Genomic DNA, 13,314 nt, shown 5'->3' on the forward strand with positions numbered 1-13,314 from the left:
TACTTCAATCATAACTGTCTTGGGAATGTGGGATCAAATGATCTACAATTCTGCATGATTACTGACTTGTACTTGCTCTATAAAACTCATGATAATTGAAGTTATCACGAATCAAGTTACAAATCAGATATGTGTACAGCCCCACCCCTGCTAAACTGCCAAACAGACATAAAATAATCTTCATTAAAAGGATCATTTCTGATATTACAAATTCTGGTTTCAATTTACATTTATTTTCTAGTCCAAACTGTTTGACCTGAAATCTCGATCATGGTAACCTACTGGTGTACCGGAAATGCTTTAAAATTGAAATGATTTTCAGCCAAAAGACATAAAAGCTCAATCTGAGTAAAAAAAAAGAGTTCGTGACACTTGTAATCACAAATGCAAAATAAAGTATAAATAGTGTTTATTGTTGCCCGTTTTGATGAATCCAAGGTTATATTTATCGAACTTTCTTTCCTGAATACATGAACTCATTAAAGCATGCCCATCCCATGGTGTCGCCCATAGAATGGAAGGGCGAGAAATTCACAAGCGCACCATAGAGATATGATCCGTTGATCATAAACGAAATGTATTACGTGCAATTTTTTCGCCTACTTTGTGTCCTTAGCGAGCATAAATGCAAGACTGAATGGCTAACATGATGAATGGAACAATATTAGTTCACATCAGAGCATGAACTGAAATATTAATGAGCTATAAACTCCAATATGTAGGCGATGTGCAGAAGGTCAAGGGTATACGACTCTCATAGACAAATTCTGTAGTGAAGCCATAAATTCAAGTCAACGTGAAAACCATAAGCACACCATAGATAAGCTTGGAAGCTACCTTGAATCTATGCAACAAGTTATGGAATAACCTACACCAAGAAGATAACAAACCAGACGTACTATGAAGTAAATGATCATGAGGTGTTTCAAAACCTATTACCTACTTACTTGGTCTATGAAGGAAAGTTTTGAAGAATAGTTTCAAAGATTTTCTTTGAAAACTGGGAAAATCAATCAAGTATATGAATCATTGTATGATAAGGGTAATTCGAGAACCAAAATTTGATAAATATTGAGACATTGAAATCAATCACCCGGTTAAACGCATGTAACTATGTATCTATCGCATTCAAAAATTATGATTCTGTGATCTTCACAGAAGACAACCCTTGATGCAACATGTATGTACTGTACAACTGTAGATTTATCATGGTAGGTAATCTTCTTCGCTTTTCACTGACATTTTTCCTTATGTACCTACCATATTTAACAGCCTACCTATTACCTCAATAACTCACCTACAAACAAGGACACAAGCACGTACCTAGTAAGAACTGACCTGCACAAGTACCCAGAGCCAGAGCCAGATCCTCATTTACCATACCAGTCTCTAATTCCTAGTCTAGTCTAATTGAATGACTACTTCAATGTCCACTGTCGATGCAAGTTCAACACACCTACCTATAAGGGCAGACATAAACTCTGATCCTATCTGAGACTGGTTCTCTGAATTCCAGTCTGAGACGAAAAACCAGTTTCTCAAAATAAAAATAGCACGAAGCTTTTAAAGCACGACTGAAACAAAAGTCTGGAACTTTCTCATCCGACAAGTATAGCTATTTTCAGTTGCATTGGAGTTACAAGTTTCAAGGTTTGGGTATTGTGGAGGAACTAAAAGGTATTGTGAAGGAACTGAAAAACTTGCAAGTCTTGCCACTAAGAGCACGGAACTTTAAAAAGCCCTGACAAAGTACCTCTAATTGAATGTGTCTGCATGCACCTATGTTTTATAATAAGTGTTTTAACAGTTCAAGAATATTTTTTTTATGGATGAACCTTAATTTTATTCCACAAGAAACCACTTTACAAATCAGTCCTTTTATGACTCTTTCTCGATGACATTAGTGTTTGCAAACTCTGTTTTATGCTCTCCTCTTTTCTTCAACATTAAAGCAACAAAATTCAGAAAAAAATATCTGAAAAGATAGCACATTACTTTATGACTTGGAGTGAGTCAAAGTAGGTCAAACTTTTGTGTATTAGGAGGAAAGGTGGGGCGAACAAAAGTCGTAAAAACTGCAGCAAGTGCAACTATGAGCAGACATAATATGACCTTTGACGATAGTTACCCATGATTGCAAGTGACATCTGATTAATTGATTCAAACATAAATTTAATATGACATCTCTCTCTTCCTCCCTTCTTCTCTCTCTATCTCTCTCTTTCTTTATTCCTTCCATATGATGTGCTTAGGTATTTGTTTATAAATAGAACACACATAGGTACCATCTCAGACCGCCAAAAGCATATTTCTGGAAAAATAAAATACATTTCCGCTTTATGTGTGTGTCTCTCTCTCTCTCTCTCTCTCATCCATGCAGGTCTTACGTCGAATTGTCGACGTCGACCTCACACACGGGATTGAAATGTCGAAAATAAACTCTTTCTCTTCTATCTCTGACTAGGGCCGTATCCAGGATTTTGTCGAGGGGGTGGGCCGGTCCCCCAGAAAACTTTCTCATCAACAGAAAGCGTGCAAATATTCCTGATCAAAAAAAAAACTTTTTGTTAACTTAATTTTCAGCTTTGCATGATTGCAAGTGACATCTGATTAATTGATACAAACGTAAATTTGACATCATCTCTCTCTTCCTCCCTTCCTCTCTCTCTCTCTTTCTTTATTCTTTCCATATGATGTGCTTAGGTATTTGTTTATAAATAGAACACACATAAAACATACATACCATCTCAGACCGCCAAAAGCATATTTCTGGAAAAATAAAGTACATTTCCGCTTTATGTGTGTCTTTCTCTCTCTCTGTCTCTCTTTCTCTCTCTCTCTCTCTCTCTCTCTCTCTCTCTCTCTCTCTCTCTCTCTCTCTCTCTCTCGTCTATTCTCATTTCTTTGTTTTTCTCCAGAGAAAGATTTGACGGGATAAGTTTTTTTTTTTTGTTTTTTTTTTTTTTTTGCAGGTCTTACGTCGAATTGTCGACCTCACACACGGGATTGAAATGTCGAAAATAAACTCTTTCTCTTCTATCTCTGACCAGGGCCGTATCCAGGATTTTGTCGAGGGGGTGGGCCGGTCCCCCAGAAAACTTTCTCATCAACAGAAAGCGTGCAAATATTCCTGATCAAATGCTTTCTCATCTTTAAATCTTATTCATCAACACAAAGCTCCCTCTCACCATATAGGACCGTAACACCCCACACAGGGTTTTCTAGGGATATTTTTAGAATGCGACCTTGTTTGAAGTGCAGCAATACAGAGTAGGTGATTAGGTATTCATCTTACTTTTGGGAAATACATAGGTATTTTCTTTTGAGCGCCGTCTGCCTTGTTAGCGCTTGGTCGCGAAGCTCTTAGCACTTGCAGTTCTCTCTATCGAACCTCTTAATTTTTTTTATTCTATACCCAGTTAGTATTTTTTTCAAGTCCAAAAGCTGCCAGAACTGCTAACATCAATACCATATGTGGCCTATGTCAATCTACTGTTCACTTTGTAAGTTACCGGGTAGCTCCAGTGAAAGTATAGGGTAACCGGTAACGTTGGAAGCTACATAATCCTTCTCAATAAATGCTATGACTTGATGAGCGAAAAAGGAGCCACAGTCGGTCATGTGGCCCACATTTGGGCACTCGCTCCTATTCGCAATATCCGAATGAGTTTTCCCTTTGTTCTTCATTACATAACAGAAATTACATGACTAACATGACTGTTAATGAAAGCGTTCTCTCTGCGAAGCCCTCGAAATATTATTCAAATTTTTAGCTTCAAGATTATGCCCTCCCTTTCCGAGGAAAATGGAAAGGGAAGAGGAGGAGGTGTAATCCCCCCCAGGAAAATGGAAGAGGGAGTATGAAAGGAGGAGGAGAAGAAGAAGGTATAATGTCCTCCCAGGACAATGGAAGGGAAGGAGAGAAAAATGACGGAGGAGGAGGAGGAGAGTAAAAAGGAGAAGAAGGCGTAATACCCCCCCCCCAAGGAGAATGAGAAGAGGAAGAGGGGGAGGATTCGTAATATCCTGGGAATGAGTTTTCCCTTTGTTCTTCATTACATATCAGAAGTTACATGACTAACATGACTGTTAATGAGAGCGTTCTCTCTGCGAAGCCCTCAAAATATTATTCAAATTTTTAGCTTCAAGATTATGCCCTTCCCTTTCCGAGGAAAATGGAAAGGGAAGAGGAGGAGGTGTAATCCCCCCAGGAAAATGCATGGAAGAGGGAGTATGAAAGGACAAGGAGAAGAAGGTATAATGTCCTCCCAGGACAATGGAAGGGAAGGAGAGAAAAATGACGGAGGAGGAGGAGAGTAAAAAGGAGAAGAAGGCGCAATACCCCCCCCCAAGGAGAATAAGAAGAGGAAGAGGGGGAGGGGGTGTAAGAGGGGAAGGAGGTGTAAGTTTAGGAAACATTGGGAGGGACATTGGATTTGTGTTTGAACTTTTGTTGAAACATTGCGTGATTTTGGGCAGGAAAGTAGGGGAAGAAAGAAGAAAGGAAAGTAGAGGTAGAGAGGAGGAGGAGGAGGTAGATATGTAGGAAGAGTGGAGGGGAATAAGGGAAGAGGGGAGGATGCAGGAGTAGGTAGGAAGAGAGAGAGAGAGGAGGAAGGTATTAGAGTGGAGGTACTGGGGTAGGTATTAAAGAAATATCATATTCATTTTTACGTACAAAGAAAAATCTGCTTTTACAGGAAGGTAGGGGAAGAAAGAAGGAAGGAAAGTAGAGGTAAAGAGGAGGAGGAGGTAGATATGTAGGAAGAGTGGAGGGGAATAAGGGAAGAGGGGAGGATGCAGGAGTAGGTAGGAAGAGAGAGAGAGGAGGAGGAGGAGGAGGAGGAAGGTATTAGAGTGGAGGTACTGGGGTAGGTATTAAAGAAATATCATATTCATTTTTACGTACAAAGAAAAATCTGCTTTTTCCGTTCTCTTTGGGTAAGGGGATATTCTTGAGCAAGTTTTGGCTTTCACTTGTAATTCCATTTTTCACGAGGTACCTAGCTACCTACCTCTTTTTTTTATTTAAATTTTTGGTTCTGAATTATTTAAAAAAAAAGTTCAAAGCACGATTGTTTTAGTTTGGGTTAGGAATGTCAACTACCGAGAAAATGTCTTTAGAGCATCTTCGTATTCAATTCTATTCCTTTTTATGCATTCTATTCTATTCCAACCTATTCTATTTTTCTATTCTACTTACACCAATCCAATCACCCCACACGCAACGCGCGACCCGGCACCCTACCTCTTTTTTAAATTTAAATTTTTGGTTCTGAATTATTTAAAAAAAAGTTCAAAGCACGATTGTTAAGTTTGGGTTAGGAATGTCAACTACCGAGAAAATGTCTTTAGAGCATCTTCGTATTCAATTCTATTCCTTTTTATCTACGTATGCATTACCTACCTCTTTTTTTTTAATTTAAATTTTTGGTTCTGAATTATTTAAAAAGAAGTTCAAAGCACGATTGTTTAGTTTGGGTTAGGAATGTCAACTACCGAGAAAATGTCTTTAGAGCATCTTCGTATTCAATTCTATTCCTTTTTATCTACGTATGCATTCTATTCTATTCCAACCTATTCTATTTTTCTATTCTACTTACACCAATCCAATCACCCCACACGCAACGCGCGAGCCGGCATGTCCCGTAGTGGTCGAATCATTGAACATGCCACGGCCGAAGTCGTCCTTGTCTGAGTGCACTATAAGGCCACGGCCCAGAATACTATAGGGGCCGGTGAGGGAGATGATCTTGTCTTCAAACTCGAAGGAGGCCACTCCGGAAGGGGAGGCCTCGATGTTCCCCAGGTCCCCGATGTGGCGAACCTCGTGGTCTGGAGCGCCGTGCTGCTTCTGTGGAGGAGAGAGAGTAACAAAGTGAGGGTGAGCATTGTGTGATTGCAATGGACTTTATTTGCTACTACCTACCTACTTGGGTAACTACTGATCAAAAATCTATCAAATAAAGCGAAAGCGTAGAACTTTAGGGCCGAATTTTAAACTCGGATTATCATTTAATCCTGGTCAGGATTAGCTTCTAGGAGAGCTATTCTATGTGGGAAAGTAATGTAAACAAAGTGAGGGTGAGCATTGTGTGATTGCAATGGACTTTATTTGATACTACCTACTTGGGTAACTACTGATCAAAAATCTATCAAATAAAGCGAAAGCGTAGAACTTTAGACACTGTTTAAGAATACGTAATAGAGAGGTTGATTCCTGATAATCCTGATGAAAGTGTTGGTGTTGAAATTTCATGTTGCCATGTTTATGTAGGTAATAGTGCTTATATCTCTCCGAACACTCTAAGCCTAACCGCCCCTAAAAGGTAATCCGGTTTTAAAATTCGACCCTTTGACACTGTTTAAGAATATAGAGAGGTTGATTCCTCATAATCCTGATGAAAGTGTTGGTGTTGAAATTTCATGTTGCCATGTTTACTCGTATATACCGAGACTACCGGGTCCTCCACTACAGACGGACGGAGGGAGCAGGTAATGTCGCTAAAATCCACCATACACGTCACATGTTCTCATTTATATGACGGTGTATTATTCCTAAACACAGGAAGTCAGGTATGCCAAGTTTCCCCCTTGACATTATTAGAATTAGACCAAGTCCCTTTTGGCCAGCCTAGTTAGCTTGGTTGGTAGCGCGTCTGCCTTGTAAGCGCTAGGCCGCGGGTTCGATTCCCGCCCGGGGCGGATTTTATCCAAAACAGATAATGTTCGTTCTCGGAACCGCTGGCTTTCTCCTTTTCGAGTTCGGGAGGATAAGACCTTAGCAGTTACAGTTCCCTCTATGGAACCTATTGGAAAACAATAGCCCGTCCCTTATACCTTTTTTATTACTGTCGTAATAATAAAGGAAGGACGGGCTAAAAAGACCCTTCACTCGAAGAAAAATTCCGCAATTTATGCTCATATAATTTGAGAATTTGACCACAACAATAGTAGTAGCCTACTGCTGGAGTAAAGGGACTTTTCAGTCCTATGCGAGCAGTATAAATAACCGAGGCTAGCACAACCCTCCCTCTTCACCCTAAAGACTTTCTCTGAAAGCTCAAGTTAGAAATCTTTCTCATCAATATAAAATAATATACCTATATCGTTCTTAAGCACAAAACTCCCTTTATTCTTACCTGCTGGGGGTTGTAGTGTCCCCCGAGGCTCGCACAACCCTCGCGCAGGTCTCCCTTCTCGTGAATGTGAAAGCCGTGCTCCTGACTCCCGGCGGTGTTCTTCTTGAGGCCCGTCACGAAACCTTTGACCGTCACTGTACCGTCGTCGTGCTGAATGAATGTGACGTTGCCGGACGGGGAGGTGACGGAGGGGGACGAATTTCCCTTTGTTCTTCATTACATAACAGAAATTACATGACTAACATGACTGTTAATGAAAGCGTTCTCTCTGCGAAGCTACATAACAGGGTGTATAGCGAGACTACCGGGCCTTCCACTACAGACGGACGGAGGGAGCAGGTAATGTCGCTAAAATCCACCATACACGTCATGTTCTCATTTATATGACGGTGTATTATTCCTAAACACAGGAAGTCAGGTATGCCAAGTTTCCCCCTTGACATTTTAGAATTAGACAGAAACCAACAGATGGGGGAGGAGAGCTCATTAATACATGTCTCATTTATGTCATTAGTACCCAGTAAGAATTTACTAATGTCTCATTTTCTCATAATAGGGTAACAGATCTTCGGGAATTGCGAGGGGGAAGTGAATTTTGCACAATATGTATACGTAGCGTACATCCTACAGGCCGTTTTAAGGAAGGAAAAAAATACATACCTATTAATACTAATATAATTAATTATTGTAGGTATGTATTTTTTTTTTTTTTTTAGAAGGAGCTTCAAAAAAAGGGGTCTAGAAACTATACAGAGTGTTCCAAAAGTCCTCCGATGTCCTCTGGAACCCTTTTTTTTCAACAGGTAAAGATGAGGCGCTGAAGTTTGGAGTAGTGTTTTATCTTTTGAAACCCCAAATTGGAGTTTTATTATTATTAGGTAGTTTTTTTTTTTTAATTAGAGATTTTATAATTGGTCCCCACGGGGCAGACCCTGACTACGACCAAAATTTAGCAACAATGGCAAAAAATGAGATTTCAAAAGATGAGAATCTATCCCGGATTTTAGCTTCTCATCTTCACAGCTTCAGTCGTTGCTACAAAGGAAAAATTCGGCTCCAGGACTTTTCGAACACACTGTATTTAGAATAAGGAGGGTTGCTCGAAATACTCGTCTGTAGCTCACCAACTCCTAAATAGTAAGTTAAATTTATTAAGAGTATCAGATTACATTGAAGAATATCTAGAGATCATTAGCTACCTAAAGAGAGTTAGTTCCCTTTATTGAACAAATGGTGACAACCCCCCAAGTCTGAGTTCCTGAGACCCTAACCAAATTGGTTTCTTTTTTTTTTTTATAACCCTTATAACCCTAATCAATTTTATTTTATGAAACCCTAAGTTTATTGGGTTACCTTCTGAAACTAATACCTAAATGGGAGGGTTAAGTTACTTAACTTAACCCGTTAAGTTACTTAACTTAACCCGTTAAGTTACCGATCGGACTAAAAAGCCTCTTTCGAGTAAACACTTTATTCATCTGATGAACTTCTTGTTACCAGCCTAGTTAGCTTAGTTGGTAGTGCGTCTGCATTGTAAGCGCTAGGCCGCGGGTTCGATAGCCTAGTTAGCTTAGTTGGTAGTGCGTCTGCCTTGTAAGCGCTAGGCCGCGGGTTCGATTCCCGCCCGGGGCGGATTTTATCCTGATGGGATAATGTTCGTTCTCGGAACGGCTGGCTTTTTCCTATCCTGTCTTCCTTCTCTCTTCGATTTCGGGACGATAAGACCATAGCAGTTACAGTTCCCTCTGTCAAACCTCTTAAAAAAAAAAAAAAAACTTCTTGTTAACTTAATTTTCAGCTTTGCATGATTGCAAGTGACATCTGATTAATTGATTCAAACATAAATTTAATATGACATCTCTCTCTTCCTCCCTTCTTCTCTCTCTATCTCTCTCTTTCTTTATTCCTTCCATATGATGTGCTTAGGTATTTGTTTATAAATAGAACACACATAGGTACCATCTCAGACCGCCAAAAGCATATTTCTGGAAAAATAAAATACATTTCCGCTTTATGTGTGTGTCTCTCTCTCTCTCTCTCTCTCATCCATGCAGGTCTTACGTCGAATTGTCGACGTCGACCTCACACACGGGATTGAAATGTCGAAAATAAACTCTTTCTCTTCTATCTCTGACCAGGGCCGTATCCAGGATTTTGTCGAGGGGGTGGGCCGGTCCCCCAGAAAACTTTCTCATCAACAGAAAGCGTGCAAATATTCCTGATCAAATGCTTTCTCATCTTTAAATCTTATTCATCAACACAAAGCTCCCTCTCACCTGCTGGGGGTTGTAGTGTCCCCCGAGGCTAGCACAACCCTCCCTCTTCACCCTAAAGACCCCAAGCTTTCTCTGAAAGCTCAAGTTAGAAATCTTTCTCATCAATATAAAATAATATACCTATATCGTTCTTAAGCACAAAACTCCCTTTATTCTTACCTGCTGGGGGTTGTAGTGTCCCCCGAGGCTAGCACAACCCTCCCTCTTCACCCTAAAGACCCCAAGCTTTCTCTGAAAGCTCAAGTTAGAAATCTTTCTCATCAATATAAAATAATATACCTATATCGTTCTTAAGCACAAAACTCCCTTTATTCTTACCTGCTGGGGGTTGTAGTGTCCCCCGAGGCTCGCACAACCCTCGCGCAGGTCTCCCTTCTCGTGAATGTGAAAGCCGTGCTCCTGACTCCCGGCGGTGTTCTTCTTGAGGCCCGTCACGAAACCTTTGACCGTCACTGTACCGTCGTCGTGCTGAATGAATGTGACGTTGCCGGACGGGGAGGTGACGGAGGGGGACGAGGCGTACGGCCTCAACACGGCCACCGCCACGATTTTGCCGGCGAAATCCTGCAGAAGGGGAGAAAAGGGAATTTTAGTTTCTTTGTTCTATAGGAAGGTCAAGGGAGGGCCTTGTGTTAGGCCTCCCTCGCCCTTCCTATAGGCGTTTCTTGTTAGTCCCTTCCAGCAGGCAGCCCTTTTGTGTACCTCATACCCGAAGAAAAGGTGGAAGGATTGTGTGAATCACGGCTTGAGGGAGAAAAGCCCTGGGCGAACTTTATCCTAAGCAGATATGGTTCGTTCTCGGAACGGCTGGCTTTCTCCTATCCTGTCTCCCTTCTCTCTGTTCCCTTTGGGGACGATAAGACCTTAGCAGTTACAGTTCCCTCTGTCAAACATCTTTGAAAGGTGGGAAAGAAACCTAGAGAATTTTTACCAATATAATGTAAATTAGGTAATAAAGAGATATAGGTAGTTCCCTTATTTACCATATATAGGTAATGTAAATTAGGTAGTAAAGAGAGAATTTTCTTACCTCAGAAAGCACTTGTACGACTAGAAATGAGAAGAAAACAGGAGCGAGTGTAGTCCACATGATCTGAAACAGAAAGATAAATAATTATCCATTATTAAGGTGAGTCCATACTACACTCAACCGAAGTCAATCAGTATCGACTAGAAGCTGGAAGCCCTTATAATCTTATACTATAAAATCAAGATCCATTCACTCATTCACATTTCACACACTGATCGCTCTATCTCCAGAACCACAACACCTAGTATATTATAAAATCAAGATCCATTCACTCATTCACATTTCACACACTGATCGCTCTATCTCCAGAACCACAACACCTAAGTATATTATAAAATCAAGATCCATTCACATTTCACACACTGATCGCTCTATCTCCTGAACCACAACACCTAGAAAGCTGAAATTTGGTAGGAATATTCCTTTTATGGTCTAGGTGTGCAATAAGAAAGGATTTTGCGAAAATCTAAACCGATCCTGAGATATCTTATATTATAAAATCAAGATCCATTCACTCATTCACATTTCACACACTGATCGCTCTATCTCCAGAACCACAACACCTAAGTATATTATAAAATCAAGATCCATTCACATTTCACACACTGATCGCTCTATCTCCTGAACCACAACACCTAGAAAGCTGAAATTTGGTAGGAATATTCCTTTTATGGTCTAGGTGTGCAATAAGAAAGGATTTTGCGAAAATCTAAACCGATCTTGAGAATTCAGCTAGTAAGTAGATAAAATCAAACGAATTTGGTGGACCTAAATCAAGTCCCTTTTGGTCAGCCTAGTTTGCTTGGTTGGTAGCGCGTCTGCCTTGTAAGCGCTAGGCCGCGGGTTCGATTCCCGCCCGGGGCGGATTTTATCCAAAACAGATAATGTTCGTTGGAACGGCTGGCTTTCTCCTATTCTGTCTTCCTTCTCTCTTCGAGTTCGGGAGGATAAGACCTTAGCAGTTACAGTTCCCTATATCGAAACTATTGAAAAAAGACCCTTTACTCGAAGAAAAATTCCGCAAAATCGGACATCCTGGGCCCTTCTCCCTTTAGCTACCATTATTACAACACATTACTTGAATGCTCCCAAACCAGCCTATTTAGCTGGCAGTTTTTCAAAGGTTTCTCTCTGGCTTTAAAGACCAAACACAAGTCCGCACGATTGTTAACTGCGGTTCAGGACGAGCCAATTAAACATGGCTATAGAGACCATCACCCTGGTGTATGGCAGAAAAAAAAAAAAGATAGCCTCTCTTAATTCTGCCATCACCATTCGGCTACAGCTGAAGCCGCTACAACAACAACAACGTTTTTATTTATTTTAATTTAATATGGTGCGTCAACACAAAATTAATTGGTATATACACCACAACTACAACAACAACAACAACAACAACAACAACAACAACAACGTTTTTATTTATTTTAATTTATTATGGTGCGTCAACACACAATTAAATGGTATATACACCACCACCACAACAACAACAACAACAACAACAACAACAACAACAACAACAACAACAACAACAACAACAACAACAAGAATGCTCGCAAGCTCACATAAATTCAACAGGACCCGCACTCTATTTGCAAAGTAAATCTGCAAGCCATGATCTCCTTTACTTTCATTATTAGAGTTTGCTGAATAAACAGTCTGTATGGAAGAAGTTGAACCCAGATGGTACAGAGGTCTTGGTATCTTGGTAACAGTAACTGCAGTAGTAATAGACCATCATGTCGCATAGGACAGAGCTGTGCAAGGCAACTTCGCGGAATCGCGGACAAAAATATCGCGGGTTCGAATGCCAGGCGACGCATAGTTCTCTAAGGAAGACAGGATAGGAGAAAGTCAGCCGCCAGCCTAGTTAGCTTGGTTGGTGCATTGTAAGCTCTGGGCCACGGGATCGATTCCCGCCCGGGGCGGATTTTATCCTGAAGGGATAAGGTTCGTTCTCGGAACTGCTGGCTTTCCTGTCTCCCTTCTCTCTTAGATATTTAAGACTCTAGCAGTTACAGCTCCCTCTATCAAACCTCATAAAAAAAGCCAGCCGCTCTGAGAATATACCTCGTTTATACTGCTATGTATAGACACATAATATGTATATGTACGAGACTGAAAAATCCCTTGAAACCCGCAGTCTAAATAATAAGGTTATTAATTTTACCCCCGCAGTCATAGGTATACTTAAAGACTCTAGCAGTTACAGTTCCCTCTATCAAACCTCATAAAAAAAGCCAGCCGCTCTGAGAATATACCTCGTTTATACTGCTATGTATAAGACACATAATATGTATATGTATGAGACTGAAAAATCCCTTGAAACCCGCAGTCTAAATAATAAGGTATTGTAATTTTACCCCCACAGTCATAGGTACTTAGTCTGCCATTGTTTTTGGACAGCCCTCACAAGTTCTACTACCTATTTCAGCCTCATAGGACTTGAAATACCAACTCCTCAGAGTCTTACATAGGTTGTACCTACTACCTATTTCAGCCTCAAAGGACTTGAAATACCAACTCCTCAGAGTCTTACATAGGTTGTATGTATGTATAGTTAGTAACTCCTAGGTACCCACACTATGTATAGACACATAATATGTATAGGTATAAGTACATAATATGCAGATTGAATATCCAGTTTAAACATTTTGTTTTTATATTAAAAATCCTTTCTCTCTCTCTCTCTCTCTCTCTCTCTCTCTCTCTCTCTCTCTTTCTCTCTTTCTTTTTCTTCTGAATCAGTGAAGACTTGAGGCTAATAAACCAGTCACATGGTCAGTATATTATTGCAAAACAAAGTTGAGCATTTTTTTTTTTTTTTTTTTTTTTTTTAAGGTTTTGAAAGGGGGAATTGTAAATG

General features: G+C 40.2%; 1 protein-coding gene across 2 annotated transcripts in view; it reads right to left on the bottom strand.

Annotated features, from left to right (window-relative positions):
* LOC103507212 (superoxide dismutase [Cu-Zn]) overlaps window positions 1–13,314 on the bottom strand; it is a 57,944-nt gene that overhangs the window by 8,466 nt on the left and 36,164 nt on the right. Inside the window, exons 2-4 of one of the 2 annotated variants that reach the window (XM_026822138.1) lie at window positions 10,449–10,511; window positions 9,737–9,982; window positions 5,604–5,854 (exon numbers count right to left, since the gene is read on the bottom strand). In XM_026822138.1, the coding sequence (XP_026677939.1) occupies window positions 5,604–5,854; window positions 9,737–9,982; window positions 10,449–10,508 (557 nt within the window). In that variant the 5' untranslated portion in view covers window positions 10,509–10,511. The remainder of the gene's footprint in view (window positions 1–5,603; window positions 5,855–9,736; window positions 9,983–10,448; window positions 10,512–13,314) is intronic. The other variant, XM_026822137.1, reaches the window with a different exon arrangement.

This window comes from Diaphorina citri, unplaced genomic scaffold, assembly GCF_000475195.1.
Source record: "Diaphorina citri unplaced genomic scaffold, Diaci psyllid genome assembly version 1.1 scaffold296, whole genome shotgun sequence".
Lineage (NCBI taxonomy): Eukaryota > Metazoa > Arthropoda > Insecta > Hemiptera > Psyllidae > Diaphorina > Diaphorina citri.